General features: G+C 46.1%; 1 protein-coding gene across 1 annotated transcript; it reads right to left on the bottom strand.

Annotated features, from left to right (window-relative positions):
* Positions 1 to 5,969: 5,969 nt before the first annotated feature.
* LOC137838559 (autophagy-related protein 23-like) lies at positions 5,970 to 25,685 on the bottom strand. Its single transcript, XM_068647806.1, has 5 exons — positions 25,409 to 25,685; positions 24,096 to 24,740; positions 23,575 to 23,909; positions 7,047 to 7,182; positions 5,970 to 6,949 (listed from the first exon to the last, which is right to left on the bottom strand). The coding sequence occupies exons 1-5, from the start codon at positions 25,683 to 25,685 to the stop codon at positions 5,970 to 5,972; spliced, it is 2,373 nt and encodes a 790-aa protein (XP_068503907.1).
* Between the last annotated feature and the right edge of the window lie 227 nt (positions 25,686 to 25,912).

Genomic DNA, 25,912 nt, shown 5'->3' with positions numbered 1-25,912 from the left:
ATCTAGTCTTCCCATAAACCATTGGGGAATCCACTAAGCAATCAAACCTAGATTACTTACAACACCACCAAAGAAGTGACCTTGATCCTCAAGACACACACTTCCTTTGGCTCAGCACAAACACTACCATGAATGTTGATCTTGACAACCTGAAGAGCACACAACACTTCTCAGCGTCACACACAGAGTTTTCACACAGTACAAAAGGATTACACTTGTTACAGAGAGATCTGAAATCAATACAAGTTGAAAATCCTATTCCACACTCTCTTGATCAAAGCAAACTCAAAGCAATCTTCAACTCTTCAAAAGAAAAATCAGTGAAAAACTCAAATCTATTTTTCTTTTATTAAAACTCAACTCTTGTTTGTTACACAATCTGAACAATCTTTTTATTGCTTTCAAAGACTGGTCAGAGCATTTAAAACTGGAGCGTATACAGTTATAAAATCATTTAAAGCTCAGTCAAAGCACAAAACGGTTTTCTGTTATGGTCCCAAAGCAAACAATCGGTTGAATGCTTGAATCATTCGGTTGTTTTGGTTTGACAGCAAGTCAACCATCAAAAACAGTTTTCAACCTTTCTCAAAAGACCTAAGTATAAAACAATCGGTTGTTTCGACAAAACAACAGGTTGTTTTTCACTTAGTTTGAAAAACACTTTAAATTAAAAGGTTTAAGAATGTTCAAGCTTTGGATTCAATCAAGAGTGGATTTACATAGATAATCTACCCCAGATCCTATTCTAAAACACCTCAGCAACAGCAAGCACATCCAGCCTTCCATCAAACTTCAAAGGATTTGGATTCTTCAAAGCTTGAACACACTTGATTCAACAATCTCCTTCTATTTGATGAAGACAAATCCCTGGTTGCTTGTGTTGGATTTGATTGAATCTGAAGTAGTTCCTGCAAAACAAAGTTTAAGCAAAGCATAATATATCTGATACAATGTTGGAACAAAAACAGAAACAGTATATCAGCAACATTAAAACCAGTAGAAATAAGGCTTACTTAAACACTCATACATAACATAGAATTTGTAGAAATAATAAAAGATAATGAAAGACAACACAACATAAAATCTCCCCCTATTTGTCTTCACAAATAGACAAAAAGAGGAGATAATAAGACAATTGTTCCAAATTATACAGAATTTTAAAACAAAAGCTCTTAAACTGATACAAGGCCAAAAACAATCGGTTGTTTCGTGAATTCAACCGGTTGTTTTTCCTTTAATCATCCTTGGCATACTGGAGTTCAAAAATATGATTCTGAACAGCTTCTATCTGTTCATCCAAGGTCATAAACCGTGTATCCATGTTGTTGAACCTATTGTCTATACTCTGGAAGTTGCTCACACACAAATCATGAAGATTCCTTTGATTCTCGGCAAAGCCAGCAAGCCTATTCACTAGGTATCTTTCAAAAGAAGACATGGATGGCATTTCATCTCCTTGATTCCCTGCACTGGTTACAACACCTAAATTGGTTTCAAGTTGTTCTTCATGGTGAAAATCCATGTCAGCAGCTTGATCTTCTTCATCAAAATCGGCAGCTGCAGCACTTGATGAAGCACCATGATCACCATCTTTGCTCACCCATTTCCCATTTATTTTGGTGAATCCCATCTTGCTAAGAGAGCCATTGTTCATCTCTTGTGTTGACTTAACCAACTCAGATGTCTCATCCTCAAGATTCACTTCAAAATAGAGCAAGAATTTATAGATTAAAACAACATAGGGATAGTGATAATCACTTAACCTCATGGCTTTTTGCATGTGTTCTTTAATGATGTCGATCTAGTTGATTTTGATCTTCTTCATGATGCAGTAGATGTATACAAGGTCTTCTTCTGTTAGGACAGAATGGTTGCTCCCCCTTGGAGTAAGAATTCAAGTTACAATAAGAGCAAGCATCCTTTCATCTAGCTTTAAGCCTCCAATCGAACAAGTTCTCACTTGGGCATTTTGATTCTTCAAGCAACTCTTGTAGTATTGGACTTTGTTAAAATCCTCCACTACTCCAAGATTTCCCTTGTTGATTCTTAGACCAGCATATTTCATACCAGCAACAACAGTCCACACATCATGAGTGATCTCCATGTCAACTCCCTTCACATGAGAAACAAGATTGTTTCCCTCAAACTTGAGATTGGTGTAGAATACCCAGATCAAATCAGGGTATATGTTTCCCTTCATCTCCAAGAACCTTCTCAGCAATTTATCCTTGAGCAGCTTCCTCACATTGTGTAGCTTTTGGCTTTTCAGCCAATCAAAGGAAACAACTTTGGGGTTGTTGATCACCTTTGTGCTAGTTTCAAAACGATACTTTTCAATAAGCTCATTGTCTCAAAAAACTAGCCCTCTAGTCTCCCTCCAAACCTCACAGCTCTGGTTTTGACCCTCTTTGATGTAGGAGGCATGACAGCAGAAAAAAGGCAAAGAAGACTCACACGAGGAGAGCAAGAGATGTTGCAAGAGATGGCTCAATTGATTTTTCTTGTGAGAGAGAACATCTGCTACAGAATTTAAAGAAACACAAAACCAAACTGCATTCAATGATGTGAGTGGGTTTTAGTCTTCAGAGAGAAAAGACTAGACCAAGACCTGCACAGAAAACGTTAGAAAAAGCAGAAAATCACATGGTCATCACATGTGATATTTGACAAGTCATAAAAGCTCTTAAATTTTCAAGATTTTTGGAATATATTCCTTTATGACATGTTGTAACTTCCTCCAGAACGTGAACAACTTTCAACACTGCTTTATTGACTAAGGATTCTTTCATAATTGAGATTTGCAATAGACAGAATTCAAAAAAAGAATTAAATCCATTATTTCAAAGTGTTGTCATAGAGGAAACAATCGTTTGTTTCGAGGAAACAATCGGTTGTTTTTCTGCAACAGCAAAACAAATTTTGAATTATTAAGAATGAAAAGATAGGATTCAATGTAGATGAAATTGAGCATTTAACAAGAGATATTAAGCATGAATATGAATTTAAAAAGAATTAAAGATAGAGATATGGAAGGTCTTATCCTTTATAAAGTTCCATCACTGAGTCATTGGTTTGTGATCAAGAAGCCTCTTTTGACTATTTGAGAACCTTGGACTGATACATAACATTGATTCATCTTCAATGTTAATTTTTTTCTTTCCAAGAACCTGATTAGATGACTCAGAGCCTCATGTTCTTCAAGATTCCCTGCATAACATGAATTCAAGCAACAAGGTTTGGTCCCCTTACAAATGTGGGTCCATTTGGTTTATTTTTATCATTTGAAACCTCACAACCTTTGGGAATCCATTTCATAAAGCCTCTGGGAACATAAAATTTCCTTATTTTGCAGAATCTAACAGAATGGCCTTTCTTCATGCAATAAAAGCATGTAACAACCGGTTGTTTCGACATAACAATCGGTTGTTTTACTGGCTATTTTAAAAAATTCTTTGAAAACTTATCTTGCTTGTTTTGTGGATTAAAACCTAGTCCAGCTCTTCCAAAAACACAGTTTTGAGATGCCAAGACATTCTCAAAGTTGGATTTTCCTTTTGAAAGCTTATCCACAGTACTAACAAGATAGTGCACCTTTTTTTCAAGATTTTCACAATTTTCACAAATGAGAGTGTCACACTTGCAAGAAGAGTTTTTGCAATGAGTTTCTAGATTTTCAAAATCACTTTTTGATTTTTCCAGCTCTTCTTCAAGTGCCTTAACTCTCTTTTCAAGCCAGTTGTTAAGCTCTTTTAATCGGTTGTTTGAAAGAACCAATCAATTAGCTTCATCACGTGTTTCTTGAAAAGCTTCAAGCAATTCACTATAATTTTCAACATTTAGAGAAGCACATGAACTTACATCACTTGAGCTGCAAAATTTATCATCTCCTTATGCAATCAAGCATATGTTTGCCTTTTCTTTTTCACTTGATGATGAGCTTGATGAGGAGACTTCATTCTCATCCCAAGCTATGTAGGCCCTTTTTGACTTTCCCTTCTTTTCTTTGTAGTTTGACTTCTTCTTTTTGCTTTCTTTATTTGGACAATCTGCCTTTATGTGCCCTTGCTCACCACAACCAAAACAAGTATAGTTATTGGAATTAAAATCATTAGTAGTTACCTTAGATTGCCAAGACCTATCAAGACATTTGAGGATCTTGATGTTTAGCTCTTCTTTTTCAAAGGTTTTCTCAAGGCTCATGAGGTGATTGATGATGTGAGTGAACCTCTTCTAAACTTCAGCAATAGTCTCACCCTTGAGCATTCTGAACATTTCATACTCTTGGATTAGAGTATGCTTTCTAGCTCTTTTCACCTCATTAGTACCTTCATGAGTTACCTCCAAGGTGTCCCACATTTCCTTTGCTGATTTGCATTGAGAGACCCTGAAAAATTCATTTGAATTCAAGGCAGAAGTTATTATGTTTTTAGCAATGCAATGAAATTTGGCCTTCTTGCTTTCAGAATCAGTCCATTGAGACCAAGGTTTTTCAATGGAAGATCCATCTTTTTCAAATTTTGGAACAAAGGGGTCATTTTCAATTGCATCGCAAATGACTTTGTCAAGTGATTCCACAAAGATTTTCGTTCTGACTTTCCAAAATTTGTAGTTCAAACCACAAAACAAAGATGGTCTATTGATTGAAGCACCTTCCCCAAAAGGTAATCTATCAGCCATATAAAAACAGTTTTAGGATCACACTTGAATAAATTTCAAGAACCAAGCTCTTGATGCCAATTGTTAAAATGTATGGCTTTAAACTAGAGGGGGGTGAATAGTTTAAAGAGGGTTTTCGCAAACTTTTTTGTCTAAAATGAAATTCCTTTAAGAAAACTTGATTCAGAATTCAGTTTTCCAAAAACACAAAGCAATTTAGCACAGCACCAGAAAAACAATCAGTTGATCAAAGCAAACTCAAAGCAATCTTCAACTCTTCAAAAGCAAAATCAGTGAAAAACTCAAATCTGTTTTTCTTTTATTAAAACTCAGTTCTTGTTTGTTACACAATCTGAACAAACTATTTATTGCTTTCAAAGACTAGTCAAAGCATTTAAAACTGGAGTGTATTCAGTTATAAAATCATTTAAAGCTCAATCAAATCACAAAATGGTTTTCTGTTATGGTCCCAAAACAAACAATCGGTTGAATGCTCGAATCATTCGGTTGTTTTGGTTTGACAGCAAGTCAAGCATCAAAAACAGTTTTCAACCTTTCTGAAAAGACCTAAGTATAAAACAATCGGTTGTTTCGACAAAACAACATGTTGTTTTTCACTTAGTTTGAAAAACACTTTCAATTTAAAGGTTTAAGAATGCTTAAGCTTTGGATTCAATCAATAGTGGATTTACACAGATAATCTACCCCAGATCCTATTCTAAAACACCTCAGCAGCAACAAGCACATCCAGCCTTCCATCAAACTTCAAAGGATTTGGATTCTTCAAAGCTTGAACACACTTGATTCAACATGGTCTTCCCAATAAGTCCCTATCGTGCAAGTTCACCTAGGTGAAGAAGAGTATGGTTCACTAAACTAAAAGAACCTCATTCCTTAAAGTGATACGCAGAAAACAGAGGTAGTTTTGCCTCCCCAGTAAACCCCTATCGCGTAAACACACCAAGGCGAAAGGAAATATGGTTCGAGTATCAAGGTCTCGTCCCTTGACTGTTGTAGGAAGGGCAAAATCAGCTATATCCTGACTCTATACGGCAAGGGTGAAATCGAGAGAGTACTGTTCACTTGGGGTAGCAAACATAGGGGGGACATACGTCCTCTCTTACGTATTAACCCCAAGGACGAACAAACATGCAAGGCAAATAGAGGCAACAGTTAAGAAATAAATACTTGTGAAGTATACAGTCAAGAAAGTTTGGTTGTCAACAGAATAGAATTACAAGAAGAGTCATTCTCGCGGCACAATCTAGCCGTCCACAACGCATTTGGACTCATTGAAGAGGGTAAGATCTACCTCAGGATGTGCACAGGCAAAACTGAGCGACGACGTCTTGAAACCCCTCACTGTAAACCGCAGCGACACCATTAGTAAGCTCCTCCTCTGTCCTTCTGAGGGATTCGATTGCCCCAACCAAAGATTCGCTTTTCTCGGCCATCTCATCTTCAACCTGCCCTAGGAGGATCTCGCGTTGCGTGCTCCTATTTTCCATATTGGCCACCTTTTCCTTCAGTTCGGCCACGATGCCGTCTAGCTCAACCGCGCGAGTACGTAGAGGCAAGATCCTTGCTTCTAGTTCAACCGCCTCTAGGCTCTTGTCTTGGAGGGCCTTTATGGCGTCTTTCTCAGATTGGCGAAGGTTCGCCAGCTCCAGGTACAAGGCGGTTTCACGATTGGTAAAGGTTTTTGTCCTGGTGGCCAAGTCCTCCTCGAGCTTTGCCATCTTGGCCTTGAGGTCCTCAGACTCTCGGGTCTTGCTAAGCTCGAGTTTGGAGGTAAATAATAGGTCCCCAAGAACCTCGGCCACAAGTTCATGAAAGAGGTTGTCGTCTAAGCCCTCCACTTCTCGGCTTTGGAAACGACTGAGTGGCTTTTTTAGCAGCAAAGGAAGTGGCGAGGAGGAGTCTGTCTCTTGGCCTCCAGGGGAACTCTCTCCCCCACCCTGAAGAGCAGCAACTAGAAGGAGGGAAGAGGCGCTGGGAGGATGATCAATGAAGGTCGGAGTACCAGCCGAGGCAGAAAGCGAAGGCGCCACAATCACGCCCACCCTCGGTCGTTTGAAGACAAGACCGGTGCAAATATCTTCGTCATCAGACTCGACTGCCACTCCTCCTCTAGGCTCAACGGCGGGAGGGGCTGGATTGGCGGGCAAAGAAGCACGTGCAGCCGATGATGAAGGCGCTAGGGGTGTCGAAAGGCTCGCTCCGGTGGCAACCGCCCTTTGCTTAGCTAAGAGGTCTGCCAATTTCTTCTTCTTGTCTCTACTGAAACCCATATCTATGTCAAAGCAACGAGTCAATGCGGGGATAAGTAAATAGGACAAGTATGCAAGCAAAACTAGAGTAAAATAAGAGGCATAGAAACAAAGGAGTACCAATGTAGGTTTCAAGATCTTCGGGGCTATACTCACGCTTGAGCAGCTCCAAAGTGCTCAAAGGGGCAGAGAGCCCAGAAAGGAGCTTACATACACCTCGCTCCTGAGTAGAAAGATCCTCAGGACTCCAAGTTCTCTGTGTTGAATCAAGTGTGCTCAAGCTTTGAAGAATCCAAACCCTTTGAAGGTTGATGAAAGGCAGGATGTGCTTGTTGTTGTTGAGCTGTCTTTAGATAGGATTTGGGGTAGATTAATTGTATATATGCACTCTTGATTGAATCCAAAGCATAAGCATTCTCAAACCTTTTAATTGAAAAGTGTTTTTCAAACTAAGTGAAAAACAACCTGTTGTTTTGTTGAAACAACCGATTGTTTTATACTTAGGTGTTTTTAGAAAGGTTGAAAACTGTTTTTGATGGTTGAGTTGCTGTCAAACCAAAACAACTGATTGATTCGTGAAAAGAACCGATTGTTTGTTTTGGGACCATAACAGAAAACTGTTTTGTGCTTGGACTGAGCATTGAATGATTTTACAACTGTTTACGTTCCAGTTTTAAATGCTTTGACCAATCTTTGAATGCAATTAATAGTTTGTTAAGATTATGCAATAAACAACTTTGTTTTAATCACAGAAAAACAGATTTGAGTTTTTCATAGTTTTGAGCTTTTGAAAAGTTGAGAATTGCTTAGAGATTACATTGATCAAAGAGTGTGAGATAGGATTTTCATCTTGTATTGATTTCAGATCTTTTCTGTAACAAGTGTAATCCTTTGTACTTTGAAAGAAACTCTGTGTGTATAGCTGAGAAATGTTGTGTGTTCTTGAGGGGATCAAGATCAGCATTCTCAGTGGTGTTGTGCTGGACCAAAGGAAGTGTGTGTCTTGAGGGGATCAAGGTCACTTCTTTGGTTGTGTTGTAAGTAATCTAGTGGATTCCCCAGTGGTTTCTAGGAAGACTGGATGTAGCTCTTGGTTAAGAGTGAACCAGTATAAATCTTTGTGTGCATTCTCTTTACCCTTTAACTCTTTAATTTCAGTTTTATATTTGTAAACTGGTATAAACAACTAATTGTTTATGCGAAAAAACCGATTGTTTTTCGGGTGATGTGCTTTTTGCTTTGTGTTTTGGCAAACTGATTTCTTAATCAAGTTATTCTCGAAGTAATTTCATTCTTGGCTTAAAAGTTTTCAAAAACCCTTTTTAAACCATTCACACCCCCCTCCCTCTAGTTTAAAGCCATACTTTCTAACACTCTGAAGGTTTGGTTTCTCTGTCCAGTACAAGGGAAACCCATCAGGGGTCCCTCCAATTGCTGTGAACTTTGAAGAAGTTCTTTTTAAACCCCTTGTACGATTGTTGGAAGAGTGTCAAGAGAACCCTCCCTGCCACACCATTGAAGTTGACCCACAACTTCTTCCCTGGGTCTTTGACCTCGAAGAAATAAATGAAGACGTCAACCAATGATGTGAGGTCGAGGCTACAACAACGGATTGCAAAGGCTCTCACGAACGCCCAACTGTTAGGGTGAAGTTGGGCGGGGGCAATGTTCACCTCGCTCAGTAATGTGCGCTCGAAAGGGGTGAAGGGTAGCCGAAACACCAGTTTTCGAAAGAGGGTTGAATAAATGAAGCAGAAAGGACCTTCGGGGTCGGAGGCCTCGTCAGAACACACAGGCTCCCCCTCGCGACACCCCACCTTCCGCACATACTTATCGTGGTCTTTGCCAAAGACACGCGATGGATGACATGATTGCTTCTTCCTGTAGCCTGTTATGCTTTTAAGGGTAGTGAAAGTGGACATTTCCTCTAAAAGGTCCACCGGAGCCCAGTGGTATAGAGACTTGTAGAACGAGGCAGGAGCGGGGGGGAGGGGGGGTGGGGAACTGAGGAAGAAGGTGGAGCAAGGGACGACGACGAAGTGGAGTTAGAATCCGAAGGAGAAGCCGGTTCCGGAACTCGTTTTGTTCGTTTGGCCATCTCAGATTGGAATACTAAGAGGAGGAAGAAAAAAAGGAACTTTAGAAGGTTGAAAGTGGCCCGACTCGACAGAACCATAGGAACCCAGGAAACAGAGACTTGGGGCGTAAACAGTAGAAATGAATGCACAGAAAAATACAAAAATCATAAATAGTCCCATGTAGTTATAAGCATGTTACGAGCAACGAAATCGTGAATTGCAAAGCAATAGGTGAATAAAAATCATACCTTTAGAATGTTGAGATCCGAGGGTTTGACATTCAGAGGAAAGAGAAGAGAGTGTTTGGTCGCAGAATGTTAGGCGAAGGTTCGAATAAGTGAAAGTAATGAAACAATGGTGGGAACTCAAGGGTTAAAGTGTTTGAACAGTGCCCGAAGAAGTTCGAGCGCCAACAAGTCCCAGCCATCGATCGTCACACGTTTACATAGATTAGCGAAGAATGATGAGATGCCACTTCGGCGTACTGTTCACACCTGTTACTCAGTGCCACGTAGGTCGCGTAGCGCGATCACTTAGTCTCTTCGCTAAAACAAGTTACAGCTTGAGATTGGGGGCTTGTGTCCCGACCAGTCCTCGGTCATCGACATAGAGGCTAACCTTAGACATTGCGCACCAATGTCTGGTAATGGAAGGGAGCCACATGAGATGGGCCCCAGACGCCCCAACCAGGGGTTTGGTTAGTCTTTGGTACTACTCCCTAAGCCTGATGTTGGAGATCGAGATCGAACCTCGCTGGTAGAGGGAGAAGATCGGACATTAGTCGTCAAGACAATATAGAGGGCCACGTAAGGTGGGCCCTAGAGTTTTGCTAAGATAACAGTTAAAGACAAGAGGTAAGTGAGAAGCCTAAGTGACGAGGAATTCGTGCGGTGTGTATGACGCATGAAGGCGCAGCACGTGAGGATAATCCTAGGAGGCGTTAAAGCCCATTAGGGTTAGGGTTCCCAAGGAAGCTGCATGCATGGCAAGTGAATACTTATGGCATCCACGAAGCAGATGGCGCTAGAGAATAGGTGCACAAGGTGGTACCCAAGCGGCCACTCTGATTATACATTGCACTCCAGTTAAGGAAGGTTCCATGTGCCAGATACGCTAAGATTACCTAAATAGAGGCGCAGGGACATTTTTTCCAAGGAACCCTAGTCAAGGGCAACGACGCAAAGGTAAACCCTAGTTTCAGCCTATATAAAAGGTCCCAAAACCCTAGTAAGGTACACAGTTTCTAAGACTGAAGTTATTCTATACACTTGGTGTTTCTTTGCCCTAATACTGACTTGAGCGTCGGAGTGCAAACGGCCGCTAGGGCGCCCCTTTGTCTTTGCAGGTGAGAGACTTCTTGATCAAGGAGGCACAATTCTCAGGCGGAGATAGAAGGGTCAAAGGCTGTCGTTAGAGTCAACCGGCGAAGGGAGTCAACCGGCAGGAACAAATCCCATTTGTATTCTTCATTGTTTCTTTTGATAGAGATTTGTTAGATTTATATGTTGTGGTAAGCTTAAATGATCAAAGCTAGAATTTAAAAAATTTAAAAATAAAGTAAAAAAATTAGTAAAAATTGTACTGGACAAAAGTGCTCGTATGCTCGGAACCTAGGTCCAAGTATTTGGGTATGATCAACTCGACTTTGGGTCCAAAAGCGGGTCATGAGCTCGTCCCATTTTCGTTGGTAAGCCCGGTGGAGAATAATTAGAGAAAATAATAAGTTTGGTCATATATTAATATAAATTTGTTAGTTAAATATATATATATATATATATATCGATATATATTAAGCTGTTAGAATAGAATATATGTGAATATACATAGAGCTGTTAGTTAAATATATATATGTCGATATATATTAAGTTGTTAGTTGAATATATAAAGTTGTTAAATAAGTGGAGAGTACCCGAGAATAAAGGTGCATGGGATTCTCTTATGTTGTTAGCACCATGAGTAAACGTGTCTGTGGACAAAATATTTTCCTATTATTAGTACCCAAACATGAAAGGTGCACGTGAGCTGGTGGCTTTTTGTTATTATTTTATGCTTTCAGCAGAGATTATATTCTCGTGAGGGATAACTGTTAGAGGAATAACTATAAAAGGGGCTTGAGACCCCTGGGAAAGGTATGTTGTTTCTGAGTAGTAGAGACTGAAACTGATTATTGTTTTGTATGCTCTAATTAACTTGATCGTCGGAGTGTGATCAACGGGTAGAGCCCCCTCTGTCTCAGCGGAGCGTTGTTCCAGTGCACCAAGAAGAGGCAGAGTAGAAGCGGAGTTTGCCCATCTAGTCAACCCAAAGGTCAACCAACGAGAACATTTGGCGCCCATCGTGGGGCTTGATAAAACTTGATCCCATCCACATTTGTGTTTGAGATTTCCGATTTGATGATAAACACTAGGCAAGGACCGTAGGGATCTGAAGGAAGTGATGCCACCACCTTACAACAACTCATGGAGATCACGAGGGCTTTCCAGGAGGCCAACGAGCAGTATAAACAAGAGAAAGAACGAATCTGAGAGGAAGCCAGAACTGAGCAAGTACTTCTACAGAATCGGCTGATGGCAGAGATTGAGGCCTCCAGGATAGCCAACAAAGAATTGCGCAAGTCCAATGAGGACTTACCGTAGGGAACGAGGTTTGAACTTGCCTTTGAGAGATAGTCCCAAGTGTTGAACTTAAAGCTTTGATGTCTCCAAATCTTTGAAGGTTGCTTGAAGACTAGGTTGCTGTTTGTGGTCATGGGTTCTGGGTAGATTAGAATTTGTTAATCAACTCTTAGATTAATCTAAAACTGAATCAATAAAGTTCTTTAAAAGAAAAGTGTTTTTCAAAGTTAGTGAAAAACAACCTGTTGATTTGTCGTTTCAATCGGTTGTTTTACACTTGGTGGTTTTGGAAAGGATTTGAAAATCTGAAATTGGTTGACCTCATAGTCAAAGCCAATTCAATGGGTTGATTTGTACTTTCAATCGATTGTTGTTTAAAAACTCAACAGAATTAGTTAAATCTGTTAAATCTATTTTTGCTTGATTGAAATCTGTTTTGGCTCCTGATTGAAAGCCTAAAACGGATATTTTTTTAGGCTATATAACAGGTGTTTAAATCTCTAATTAGTGAGAGAGATAAAATTACAAAAGATTAAATTTTTTTCAAAGATTGCAACATTGCTTAAAGCTTTGCATTAGTTAAGAGTGGAATAGGATCTGTTGTATTTGTTTTGTCTCAGGTGTAATCCTTCTTGTTCTTACTTGTTTCTTTTCAATTTATATTTGTAAAATTGTAAGATAATGGTGTCTAAAGTCAGAGGGTGTTCTGTCTAGTAGCATTTGTGGTTCAAAGAGGGTGAGTGTTCTTGAAGGGTTCAAGATCACCTCTTTGGTGTTTGTGTTGTGTAATTTGTGGTATTACTTAGTGAAATACCCAGGGGTTTCTGGGGACTAGATGTAGCTCAGGTTAAGAGCAAACCAATATAAACTTTGTGTGTTGAATCTCTCTATCCCTCACTTCTATTAAAACTATTTCATTTGTGTTTTTGCTAAGTGCTGAAAAAAACAATTGGTTGATCGCATAAACAACCGATTGATTTTCTGGAATCAAGTTAAAATAGTTTTATATTTTGGATGATCTGATTGCTTCTTCTGTGATTTTGCATTAATCTTCATTCTTGTCCAAAATTTTCGAAAATCTTTCATTAAACAATTCACCCCCCCCCCCCTCTTGTTTAAAGCCTTTAATTCTAACAATTGGCATCAAAGAGTCAAGTTCTTGAAAGTTACTCAAGTTTTGAGTCAAATTTTTTTTCATGGCTGACAAACTACCTTTTGGGGAGGATGCTTCTATAAATAGGTCACCTCTATTCTGTGGTGTAAACTATCAATTCTGGAAGATTAGAATGAAATTTTTTGTACAATCAACAGATAAGGGATTCGGGATGCTATTTAAAATGGCCCTTTCATTCCAAAAATAGAAAAAAGATTATATGTGTGTTGAGAAACCTTGGTCTGAATGGACTGAGTCTGATAGCAAAAAAACTAAATTTGATTGGATTGGAAAAACTATAATAACATCTGTATTGAGTTCTTATGAATTCTTCAGGGTATCACAGTGTAAAACTGCAAAGGAGATGTGGAACATCCTTGAAGTCACTCTTGAAGAGACAAATGATGTGAAAAGGGCAAGGAAGCATAAGAAAATATTATCTCATATTTTTAATTGTACCGCCCTGGTAGTCGAAAGTGATGACGTGGCATCGAGCTATTATATAGGCATGTTGCATGGGACACCTGGCTGACAGAAGGGAAGGAAGTCGGGGGGTTCGTGTAGTCGCCAGTTATTAAGTTGGCGTGCTCCGATCTCCCGCACACCTAAACCGACGGTCACTGGGTTGAAGATGAAGTCGCCAGATGTGAACCCAGGCGACCAAGTAATTAGAGATCGCCGAAACAAGGACATCGCCGAAGATGAAGGCAGATAGGCATTTTCCCAGCTGGCCAGAGGATGAGGTCGGGAGACAGCTTACTTGAACATGTACAGTGAAGCAGGTAGGGCAGATCATGAAGGCGGCCGGTGAGACCACAGGGAAGGTGTGTACGAAGGCACCCGAACTCGCCATCCAGAAGAGATCACGCTCCAAGGCATCTATGCACTGAGTATATCATGCATAAGTAACTTAGCCAAAGAAGAGTCAGAAGTAGCGCCCAAGTCAAGGATGCTCCAGATGAAGGCACGTGTACAGCTGGATGCGAGCCACGTGTCCAGATGTGTAACTGCCAGGAGAGAGAAAGTGCCCAGGTATATAAGAGTTTCCAACGAACTTCTGAGGTACGGACGTTCAGATTGTTTTCTTTACGCTTGCGAGTCTTGAGTACACTGAGAGAGAACTGGTCACGGTTCCTTAGAGTTCTTGAGTTTTGCTCTTAAGTAATTGGTGGTTCAGTCGCTGACTTGGGCGTCGGAGCGTGATCGGCCGCAGCGGCGCCGTTTCGTCTTTTGCAGGTTCTTGAGGTGGATCGCGGTGAAGGACGGAGGCTAATACGGCGCATAAGTCGATCCAAGTTTGACGAGGCAAAGCTCCAGCGTTTTGGTCAACAGGCAAGATCATCAGGCGCCCACCGTGGGGCCATGTAAAACCTGTTCCCATCCACAGCGTGAGTTCTTGGAGGTTTCTGCGGTTTCTGTTTGGTTGTGTGCTGGTGCAACCATTTTCCGCTGTTCATCTAAGTTTTGTTCGGTAGTTTCACGTTTTCCACCGTTCGTTTCAGTTTTGTTCGGTGAGATCTGAGCTCTGTTGCTCGTTTGGATTTTCGTGGAAGAAACGTTGGTTTTTGGTGGAGTTGTGAGTTTTTGTGAAGGTTCGTTGTGTTCTTGAGGCTTTTCGAAGTTTCGCGAAGTTCTGACCGATTGATCGCTGAATCGATCGTCGCTGAAGAAGGTGTTGTTCATCGCTCTCCGTGATTCGTCAAGATTTCATAAGAAAAATGAGAAGCAACCGTTCAAGTCCAGTTGCGCCCGTTGCTGCTGAAGGCGCCATGACAATGGCGCAGATGGTGGAAATCATGCGTTCGCTACAGGCGAATGTGGAAGCCTCGCGTATAGAGCCGGCAAGAATGCACGAGGACCTGGTCGCCTCTCGGGCCAGGAATGATGAGCTCAGCAGAGTGACTGAGGAACTGCGTCAAGCTCTTCAGGAGTAGCGAGGGCGTCCAGTCGCTGAAGAGGTCGCGCCGTCAACGCCGCCTCGCGTTTTCCCTATGCCTTTCGCTCAGGCGATTACAGACACGCCTATCCCTGCGAGTGTGGTACCTGTGAAGGCTGTTTTTACCGGCGTGGAGGATCCTGAGGCACATCTCACCACGTTCCATACGCAGATGATGTTGTCAGGAGGATCAGACGCCGTGTACTGCAAGATGTTTGTGAGCACACTCCAGGGAACGGCGCTGGAATGGTTTGTGAGCCTGCCTACAGGTCACATAACCAATTTCCAACAGTTTTCGAAGATCTTCGTCGAGCAGTACATAGTGAACAAGGCGCCGCCCAGAGTGTCTTATGATCTGTTTGACATAAGGCAGTACCAGGGAGAGTCCCTCAGGGACTACTTGAATCGTTTTGGGGCTCAGATGGTCTGCTCGCCGGCCAAGGACGAAGAGATGTTGGTCTACGCGTTCAAGAAGGGCGTGCTGTCGGGACCCTTCTGCGAGGCGTTGATCAGGGCTCACCCCGCCACATTTACTGAGGTTAGGCCACTTGCGGTGGCCCACATCGCCGATGAAAGTGAGGTCTCCGAGAAGAGGGGAAGCGTGGCTCCCGCTAGGCCACGTGCCCAGACCAGGATCCAGCCACAGAGGGTGCTGGAGACAGCGGCGGCCAAGAGGGATCAGAGGACTCGCCATCCTTACGATCCAAGGAAGAACAAAGGCAGGGGCCCGGGCCGCTCTCAACCAGCACGCCGGGAGTACAATCGCCCGCCAAAGCACAAGTTTGTCATGGGATTGGCGGACCTGATCGCCATTCCCAATATATCAGCTAGGCTGAAGGCGCCCGAGAAGGTGGGCGATAAGGTGTTGGGACCAAAGCCAGACGCCTGGTGCGAATTCCACCAGGGCTTTGGCCACACCGTTGACTCGTGTTTAGCTTTAGGATATCAGCTCGACGACCTGGTCAAGAGCGGGTTCCTAAATGATTATTTGCTGGACAGAAGGACAGGGGGCGCGTCGAGCTCCCATCCAGCAGGTGGTGAGGCTCAGCAGCACGAGATGCCTACCCACGGAGAAATCCACACTATTGCGGGAGGTTTCTCGGGCGGTGGATGCACCGTGTCACAGAGGAAGAAGTATGCGAGGTCTGTGATGACGGTGGATATGTTTGAGGACCACTCGCCGGATGTGGACATTACGTTCACAAAGCAAGATGTTCGGGACGTTGTGCCTCATGACAACGACCCCACAGTCATCTCGCTGATCACAGCAGGAAGGAAGGTCCACAGGGTTCTGGTGGACCAAGGAAGCTCAGTAGACGTGATGTTCTGGCCGACTTTCACGCAGTTGGAGCTACCCCTTGACCAGCTGAGGCCCTATGGAGGGTGTTTGTATGTGATCCGATCGGTCATCGGTAGTCGATGACGTCAGCAGCAGAGAACCACGTGGATCACTCACAGGGTAACACGTGGACCAGGTGACAGAGAGATCAGGGAGGCGATCGCCAAGAGCGGTGATCGGGGGTCAGTAATCATGTGACCACCGACAGCGGCAGAAAGGTCAGGGGACAGATCACCCAGAACGGTGATCGGTGGTCAGTAGCCAAGTGGCCACCAACAGACCAGTTCCCAAACTAACGCCTGGGGGCAGAACGCGAGACTAGACAAGGCCAAAGGAGGCTGGGCAGAGGAGGTCCCCAGAATTGTATGGTCTTATCATACCACCCCACAGTCCAGCACCCATGAGACACCCTTCAGCCTTGTCTATGGGACAGACGCCATGATTCCCGTGGAGATACAGGAGAGCTCCCCCAGATTCTTGAATTTCATTGCTGAAGAGTCTAATGAAGAACGAAAGGTGAATCTCGACCTGCTGGACGAAGTGCGAGAGGAAGCCAGAGTCAGTGCTGAAGCCTGATTCTGGAGGTACATTGTCTCAGAAAAGCATAACAGGGTTCTGACACATGCCATAAAAGCATAACAGAATTCTGTTAGGCCCAGAAGCAGAGAGAGAGACATAAAAGAGAATCAGGGAGAGATTGAAGGATAACAAAAATAGAGAGCAAGAGTTTTTCACACACACTACGAGTTTTCTCATTTGGTGGTTCTGTGGTCTAACTTGATCGTGAGAGTGCAAACGGCCGCTAGAGGCGCCGTCTGTGTGTTTTGCAGGTCACGTTTGGAGATTCAAGAGGAGGTTTTGAGGGTGATTTTGCAGAGAACGCAGTCGCGTAGACGGGACAGAGAGTGCTACAAAGCGATTCCTCCACGTTCGAGTAGCTGGCAGGATCATTTGGCGCCCACCGTGGGGCCCGAGTGAATCGTGGTCCCATATACACCACAGTTTTGAAGCTTCCCAGAGTTTTACCAACTTCTTTGATAGGGGAAGATGCCAAGAAACAGACAACCATCACCTGCGCCATCTGCTGACGAAGGAGCTGTGACAATGGCGCAGGTCCTGGAGATGGTGCGCATGCTGCAGGATAACGCCGCAGCGTCAAAAGCTTAAAAAGAAAGGATGCAGACGGAGTTGGCCGCGTCGCAAAGCAGGAACGGCGAGCTGAATCGCGTCAATGAAGAGTTGAGGAGGACGTTGCAGGCGCAAAGGGAACACGTGGTTGACGAAAGGATGTCTAGGCAGCCGTCACCTCCAAGAGCGTTCCCCATGCCATTCTCCCCTGAAATCATGGGAACCATGGTGCCTCCCAACCTGGTGGGGGTGAAGGCGTCATTCACAGGGGTAGAAGACCCGGAGGCGCATCTGACGGCGTTCCACACCCAGATGATGTTGTCTGGGGGCTCAGACGCTGTGTACTGCAAAATGTTCATGAGCACGCTAAGCGGAATCGCCATGGAGTGGTTCGTGAGCTTACCAGAAGGGCATATCACGTCTTTCTCTCAGTTTTCAAAGCTCTTCACTGAGCAATACATCGTCAACAAAGCACTTGCAGTGGTGTCATACGATTTGTTCGACGTGCGTCAGTACCAAGGCGAGTCCCTGAAGGACTACCTCAACCGCTTTGGAGCACAAGTGGTTAGACTGCCCAGCAAAGATGAAGATATGCTAGTGCACGCGTTTAAGAAGGGAGTGCTGCCTGGCCCCTTCAGCGAGTCTCTCATCAGGAGCCATCCCAGCACCTTTGCAGAGATCCGACGACACGCGGTGGCGCACACAGTGGCAGAAACAGAGGTTTCTGAGAAAAGAGGAAGTGCTGCACCACCAAGACCGCATGGAGGGCAAGGGAAACCGCAGCAAGCAAGGGTGCATGAGGCCAAGGAGGGGAAAAAGGTGCGGGAAAAACCTCGTCCCTATGCACCAGGCAAAGATCAGAGCAGGGGGCGTGCAAAGGAGAATAACGCACCCCCAAGATACAATTTCATGGTGGGATTGGCGGATCTCATCGCCCTTCCTGCTGTAGCAGCAAGACTACGCGTACCGGAGAAGACTGATAAGGTACTTGGTAGAAAGAAGAATGAGTGGTGTGAGTTTCACCAGGCCTTTGGCCACACACTTCACTCCTGTTTGGCATTGGGACACCAACTGGCAGAGTTGGTGAAGTCTGGCTTCCTAGCAGATTACCTGGGTGAGCCGCAGGGTGATCGCGCGTCGGGATCCCAGGCTGGAGAACAGCAGCATGAAGTCCCTGTGCACGGGGAAGTGCAAACAATCGCGGGAGGCTTCTCTGGTGGGGGATGCACAGCGTCACAGAGAAGGAGGTACGCTCGGTCGGTTATGGCGGTAGATGCAGTAAATGAGAGCCATTACCCTGAAGTAGATATTGTCTTCAGGAAAGCTGATCTACGGGACGTTGTCCCGCACGACAACGACCCTGTGGTCCTCTCCCTCATCACGGCTGGAAGACGAGTGCACCGAGTGCTCGTAGATCAAGGAAGCTCGGCAAACGTCATGTTCTGGCCGACGTTTAACAAGTTGCAGTTGTCCCCTGATCAACTGACGCCGTATACCGGGTGTCTTTACGGCTTTGCAGGAGATCAGTTAGAAGTGCGGGGATACATTGAGCTGAGGACAACGCTCACTGATGGGACGACAGCCCACACCGAAAGGATAAAGTACTTGGTGGTGAACACCCCTTCTGCGTACAACGTCTTGTTGGGGAGGCCAACACTTAATAGGTTGGGCGCAATACCATCGACGAGGCACATGAAGTTGAAGCTGCCGTCGATGGAGGGGAACGTAATAACCATCAAGTCGGATCAGGCTGAGGCTAGACGCTGTTATGAGAACAGCCTGAAGCAGAAGAGAAGTGTATGTCACGTCACCACGACACCACCACCAGGTGTGCGCGAAGAGCGATCGATTGTCAGGGAGACATAGGGCGCTCAGAGGATGGAGAACGCTGCGGTGGGGGGCTTCCAGGTAGCCTAGGTTGAAGAATAAGAGGAGGGCGCGATCGCTCCTCGCGAGTCAGGGATCGCGAGGGCGGTCATCGCCAGCGAGAGAAGGCCCCACCCAGCTGAAGGATGGGTCGAAGTGGACATCAGGGGGAAAAAGTTCAAATTTGGGGGATCCCTCGTTGAAGAAGAGCGAAAGCTGATCGTTGGTGTGATCGAAAAGCACATGGGTGCCTTTGCATGGTCAGCGTCCGACATGCCAGGAATCGACCCTGATTTCCTTTGCCATCGTCTGTCGATGGATCCGAAGGTTCGACCTGTGCGACAAAGGCGAAGGAAATTCAATGAGGAAAAGAGAAAGGTGATCCACGACGAAGCGCAGAAGCTCCTTGTTGCAGGGCATAACAGAGAGATCCAGTACCCCGAGTGGCTAGCGAACGTGGTACTGGTTCAGAAGGCAAGCGGCAAGTGGAGGATGTGCGTGGACTTCACTGACCTCAACAAGGCGTGCCCCAAGGATTCTTACCCTTTACCCAGTATAGATGCCCTAGTTGATAGCGCATCAGGGGGAAAGTTACTCAGCTTCTTGGACGCTTTCTCGGGGTATAACCAGATCAGGATGCACCCCATGGATGAGCGCAAGACCGCGTTCATGACGGAACGGTCTTGCTATTGCTACAAGGTCATGCCATTCGGGCTAAAGAACGCGGGGGCCACCTACCAGCGGCTCATGGATAGGGTACTCTCGCCCATGCTGGGAAGGAACGTACATGCATATGTAGATGACATGGTGGTTACGTCCCAAGAGAAGAAGCATCATGCAGCTGATCTGGAAGAACTATTCACCACCATCGCCAAGTACAGACTGAAGCTCAACCCTGAGAAGTGTATTTTTGGCGTGGAGGCTGGAAAGTTTTTGGGTTTCCTCTTGACAGAGCGGGGAATCGAAGCTAACCCAGAGAAGTGTGCAGCAATCGTGGCAATGAGGAGCCCGACGACGGTGAAGGAAGTGCAGCAGCTCACCGGTCGCTTGGCAGCCTTGTCTCGGTTTATGTCAGCTGGAGGGGAGAAAGGTCATCCGTACTTCCAGTGTCTCAAACGCAACAGCAGGTTCCTTTGGACACATGAGTGCGAGGAGGCCTTCATCAAATTGAAGGAGTATCTGGCGAGCCCACCGGTCTTGCGAAAACCACAGGTAGGCATCCCTCTTCGTCTATATTTCGCTGTGACGGAGAGAGCAGTCAGCTCAGTCCTGGTGCAAGAGCAAGATCAGGCCCAGAGGCCTGTGTACTTCGTGAGTAAGGTGCTGCAAGGCCCCGAAACAAGGTACCAGGCCCTCGAGAAGGCTGCCCTGGCGGTGGTGTTTTCAGCCAGAAGACTCAGGCATTACTTCCACAGCTTCACAGTGGTGGTGATGACTGATCTGCCTATCCAAAACGTGCTGAAGAAGCCTGATGTAGCAGGCAGGATGGTCAAATAGGTGGTGGAATTGTCTGAGTTTGACATTCAGTACGAGCCCCGAGGACCAATCAAGGGGCAGGTGTTCGCGGACTTTGTAGTCGAGCTGTCGTCGATCGCGACACCTGCAGAAGGTTTAGGTTTCCGATGGGTGCTATCGGTGGACGGCTCTTCTAATCAGCAAGGGAGCGGCGCCGGAGTTATCTTGGCAGTCCCTCCGCTTTGCCTTCAAAGCTAGCAACAATCAGGCGGAGTATGAAGCCCTGATCGCAGGAATGTTGCTAGCAAGAGAAATGGGAGCAAGAAACTTGCTGGCCAAAAGCGACTTTTTGCTAGTCACCGGGCAGGTTACAGGGGAGTTCCAGGCAAAGGATCCCCATATGGCAGCCTACCTGGAGTATGTACAACTCCTGAAGACGTCCTTCACCGAGTTCGAATTGGTACACGTGCCAAGAGAGCAAAATGCCAGAGCAGACCTGCTTGCCAAGTTGGCCAGCTCAGGCAAAGGGGGGAAGCAGAGGACCGTCATTCAGGAGACCCTGAAGGTACCGCGAGCGTTCGTGTCGGATAACCAGGTACTCCATGTGTGCAAATCAATGGAGCGTCTAACGATCGGTCATCGGTCGTTGACTCAAGAAACGTTGAAAGCACCAAGGGTGAGAGCGCGACCATCGAAGATCGATGAGTCGATGGAGGTCCGCGCGGTGAAGGAACCCGGCACCTGGATAACGCCATACCAGTTATACTTAGAAGATGGTGTACTCCCACTCGACGTGGCAGAGGCAAAAAGGATAAAGAGGAGCTCAAGTAAGTTTACTCTAATTGATGGAAACCTCTTTAGATTTGGATTTTCTCACCCTGTGCAGATCTGCGTGCACGGCGAGCAATGTACCAGACTCATGTCTGAGCTGCACGAGGGGTTGTGCGGGAGCCACGTAGGTGGTCGCGCTTTGGCAACTAGGATACTCCGCGCGGGGTACTACTGGCCAAAGCTGAAGGAGGACTGCGTAAGGTTTGCCCAGCGCTGCAAACAGTGTCAACTGCACGCAGACTGGCACAAGGCACCCCTTGAGGAGTTGAGGTCCATCCATAGCCCGTGGCCATTCCACACATGGGGGATCGACATCCTAAGACCTTTTCCCCTGGCGATAAGGCAGATGAAGTTTCTCATCGTGGCCATCGAGTACTTCACCAAATGGGTGGAGGCAGAACCAGTCGCACACATCACCGCACAGAAAGTCGAGCACTTCGTCTGGAAGAACATCGTCTGCCGCTTCGGAATACCCAAGAGGTTGGTCTCCGACAATGGCACCCAGTTCACGAGTCATCAGCAGAGGAAGATGTGTGAAGAGTTAAAGATACAACAGGTTTTCGCTTCAGTGGAACACCCACAAACCAATGGGCAGGTGGAGTCGGCCAATCGAGTACTGCTTAGGGGGCTGAAGCGAAGACTAGACAAGGCCAAAGGAGGCTGGGCAGAGGAGGTCCCCAAAATTGTATGGTCTTATCATACCACCCCACAGTCCAGCACCCATGAGACACCCTTCAGCCTTGTCTATGGGACAGACGCCATGATTCCCGTGGAGATACAGGAGAGCTCCCCGAGATTCTTGAATTTCATTGCTGAAGAGTCCAATGAAGAACGAAAGGTGAATCTCGACCTGCTGGACGAAGTGCGAGAGGAAGCCAGAGTCAGTGCTGAAGCCGTAAAGAGAAGAGTAGAGCGGAGGCACAACTCTAAGGTGAGGCCCAGGCGCTTCCAGGAAGGTGATCTGGTGATGAGAAAGGCGATCAGAATGAGATAGAGAACAAGATGTCCCCAAAGTGGACAGGCCCGTACAGAGTGGTTGAGACGTTGGAGAACGGAGCCTATAGGCTAGAAACTTTGGAGGGAGGAGCAATCCCCAGAACGTGGAATGCCACCCATTTAAAATTTTACTTCAGTTAAGTTGTAAAGTAGTTGCGTTCTCGCGCTAAAAGATACATGCTTTGTATGTGGTGGGAACAGTTGAACAGACAAGGGGGCACTCTTTTCCCTAAGGAGGGATTTTAACGAGGCCACCCAATTAAAGAAAAAAAAATTTTCAGCATGTCAAGTGTGCGCAAGTATTAAAGTTAAAATCCTCCTTGCCCCAGGTGCAAGTACAGGTGATCGGTTAGGCCTTACTTGCCCTAGGCGCAAGTACTGGCACCGATCTAAGTCTTCCTCACCCCAGGTGTGAGCGCAAGCAGCTAAGGGTTTGAAAAGCCAGGGGTGCTAGTAAGACCAAGGGAGGGAAAGGAAAGATTTTGACAAATGTCCTTACCCGCTTGGCATACACCAATATTGGCCCAGTAAGGCTCTTAGTCCGAAACCCTCTTCACCCCAGGAGTGAGGCAGGGAATGAACGACTCAATCCGCCGAAGGGTGATGACCTTGGGGAAAGTAAGAGGGGTTAGCAAGAAACACTTTTTTTTTCCCCCAAAACGAGGCATCATCTCGAGTGATCAATGTCAAAGCCTTCTATGCACTTAGCGCTAGAGCGACAGAGAAGCTAAGTGAAGACCAAAGAACGATCACTGATGAGTCGTCAGTGATTGGTTAGTGGTGCAAAGCAGCGCACAAGAACTGTTAAACACAAAGCTAAGGGAGTAGCTAGTCGTGATCAAGTAGGGGCCAAGATCAAAGGAGGCAGATCGCGCTAGGCCTAAGCTGGTTAACACTTAGTCGTGTGCAAAGGGAAAGACAAAGCTTAAGATCGTGCTGAACCTAAGCTAGCTAACAGTTAGTCGTGTGCATAAAGAAAGGTGAAGCTCAGGAAGAATACAAGAGAAGAAGCTTATATAAATTGAGAGTATATATTCACAACCAAGTCTTATACAAATTATGAGTACTAAGAAAAGTTGCGCAGAAGTAAAAATTTACAAGAAAGAGAAGAGATCGAGGGGCAGGAGGGGTGAGCTTTCCATCTACCACTTCGTGATAAATGCTGAATTGCGAGAGGTCCAAGTCTGGGAGAACGCATCGAATTTGCTCGAGTGCCAGCTCGAATCCGTCAGTAAGGGCATCAGCACCCACGTTCATCAGATCAGCTTTCTCCGCCTCCAGTTTTTGCTTCGAGGCCTCCGCAGCATTTCTCTCAGTGGTAAGGGCAACAAGGGAGGAGGCAGCCTCTTCCAGTTGGCCCTTGGCTTCAGGCAGTTGGCCCACGACCTCCTCAAGCCTCTTCTCTCTAGCAGCGGCCGCTTCTTTGGTGGACTCGAGCTCCCCCACTAGTTGAGAGTTCAGTTGGCGTAGGGAGGAGGTCTCGGCTCGTAGCTCCACCACCGCGCAGTCCAGAGAGCTGACAGTTTGCCCCATCAAGATCTCCGTCTTGATGGTCTCTTGGACCTGCGCTAGGTACTCCCTCCTAGCTTTTTCCACCATGCCCCGCATCAGCTCTACAGACCCTTGGGCAGCTTTGAAGTCACTTCGCAGTGACTCCTTGTCGTGCTCAAGCTCCTTCACCCTCTTCTCCAGGGCTATTTGCTTGCGGTGCTGGGTGGAAAACTCCAAAGAGAGCACCATCTGCCTGGCCAGGTGCATGTCCACCTCATCACCTCTCCATTCGACGAGCTCTCGGTTGCTGATAAGCTGTCGAACCAAGGTGATGACTCTGCTGAAGTTCTCGTGGCTAGCTCCAGAGGCGCTTCGTCGCGAGCTGGAGCCACCACATTCAGCAGTTGCAGTGGAGGTTGGCAGTGGTGGCGGGAGACCCCCCGGATGAGTGGAAGCGCCCCCAGCAGGAGGAGCAGATGGACCAAGAGATTGGCCTGCTGGGGGGGGAGATGACGGTCGAGAAGCTGGAGGCGGCTGTTGGCAGGGAGAAGGAAGGCCTGTGGGCTCTGAGGCAGGTTGAGTAGAGGGAGGAGGGGGTGAACCTTCCTCCACCTCCACCACCTCGATCCCCCCTGGCTGGAGAGACGAGGCCCCCTCAACCGCTGGCAATTTCCTCTGGCGGTGTATAAGAGGAGAGTCAGAGCTTTCCTCTTCGGTTGAGGCAGCAGCAGCAGCAGCAAGTGAAGTAGAAGCCTTCACCAGTCTTTTTCTCTTCCTTCCTTGTTCGGGGCCTTCAACTGGCGCAACCGAGAGAGGAGGGGCTGCAATGGGCTCGGTGGTAGAAGAAGAGGAGCTAGTTCCCTTGGTCCCCCGAAGCTTGGCAAGCTCCAGCAAGGCTTGCCTCCTGTCTTTCCCCAACATTGAATCTACATAGATGAGAAAAGGAAGAGTTAGATGGCCAAGTTACGCAAGTAAGTCAAAATATATAAAAGCATGCATGAGAAGGTGCAAGTATCCTAAGAGGTGGAAGAAAAAGAGCTACCTATGTATTTTTTCAGGGCCACCACATCAAACTCATCTTTGATGAGGCGAGCAGAGTTGTACTTGGCCCCTAGGAACAGCCCACATAGCTCGCGCTCGTAGGGGGCCATGACTTCAAGGTCCCTGGGTTTCTTGAATTCAACCCCAGGAACCCAGTAGAGGGGGTACCCCTCGAGCAGGTTTGGACTTTGTGGGGTGGCAGATATCGTGTAGAACCTGCCTTTCCAGTCTTTGAAGGATTGCTGGTATAGGCCCAAGAGCACCCGTCCAGCAACCCCGTTCAGGCTAACCCAGGACCTGTCCCCGGGATTCTTCGCCTCGAAGAAATAGAGGAACACATCCACGGAGGCGTTGTGCCCGAAGTAGTTACATAGAATCTGGAATGCCCGGATGAAAGCCCAGGCATTTGGATGGAGTTGGCAGGGCGCAACGTTCAACTCCATCATCAGCTCCTTCTCGAAAAAGGTGAATGGCAGGCGTAGCTTCAACCTTTTGAAGATGGCGGAGTAGATGAAGACGAAGGGCACCCCATTGGTGGCCCTATCGTCCGAACAGATGGGCACAGGAATGCGGACTAGGATGTTGAAATCGTTTTCCCTGTCTATGGCGCACGAAGGCTCATCCGGGTCATGGCTCAGAAGGGAGGTGAGATGACCCTGTGGCAGCAAAGTCGATGTTTCGGCCAGCAACGCCAGGGGGGCCCAGTCGTAGACCCTAGCGTTGTCGTGGTAGGAGGTGGCAACAGGCGGTGGTGGAGCTGGCGCACTCGCGGAAGGCTGTGCACCAGAAGATGAGGCAATAATGTGCGCGGTTTGTTTCAAGCGAGCCATCGCGAGATAGCTGCAAATGGAGGAAAAATGAAAAGTCAGAATGAATGGAGGAAGAGGGAATGATGAATGGTTCGGTGAAAACAGAGAGGGGGAAGGAGAAAGAGATGCCCAAGTGAAAAGAGGAAGAAGAAGAAGCAGAAGTCAGAGCGAGAACGCGAAAAAACCCTAGCGCGGGTCGAGAGAGGGAAAGTAGAGAAGATGAATGCATGATAACGAGGAAGATAAAT

Source organism: Phaseolus vulgaris, chromosome 4, assembly GCF_000499845.2.
Source record: "Phaseolus vulgaris cultivar G19833 chromosome 4, P. vulgaris v2.0, whole genome shotgun sequence".
NCBI lineage: Eukaryota > Viridiplantae > Streptophyta > Magnoliopsida > Fabales > Fabaceae > Phaseolus > Phaseolus vulgaris.
The sequence above is the reverse complement of the archived record's forward strand: the minus strand, read 5'-3'. Positions and strand labels throughout refer to the sequence as shown.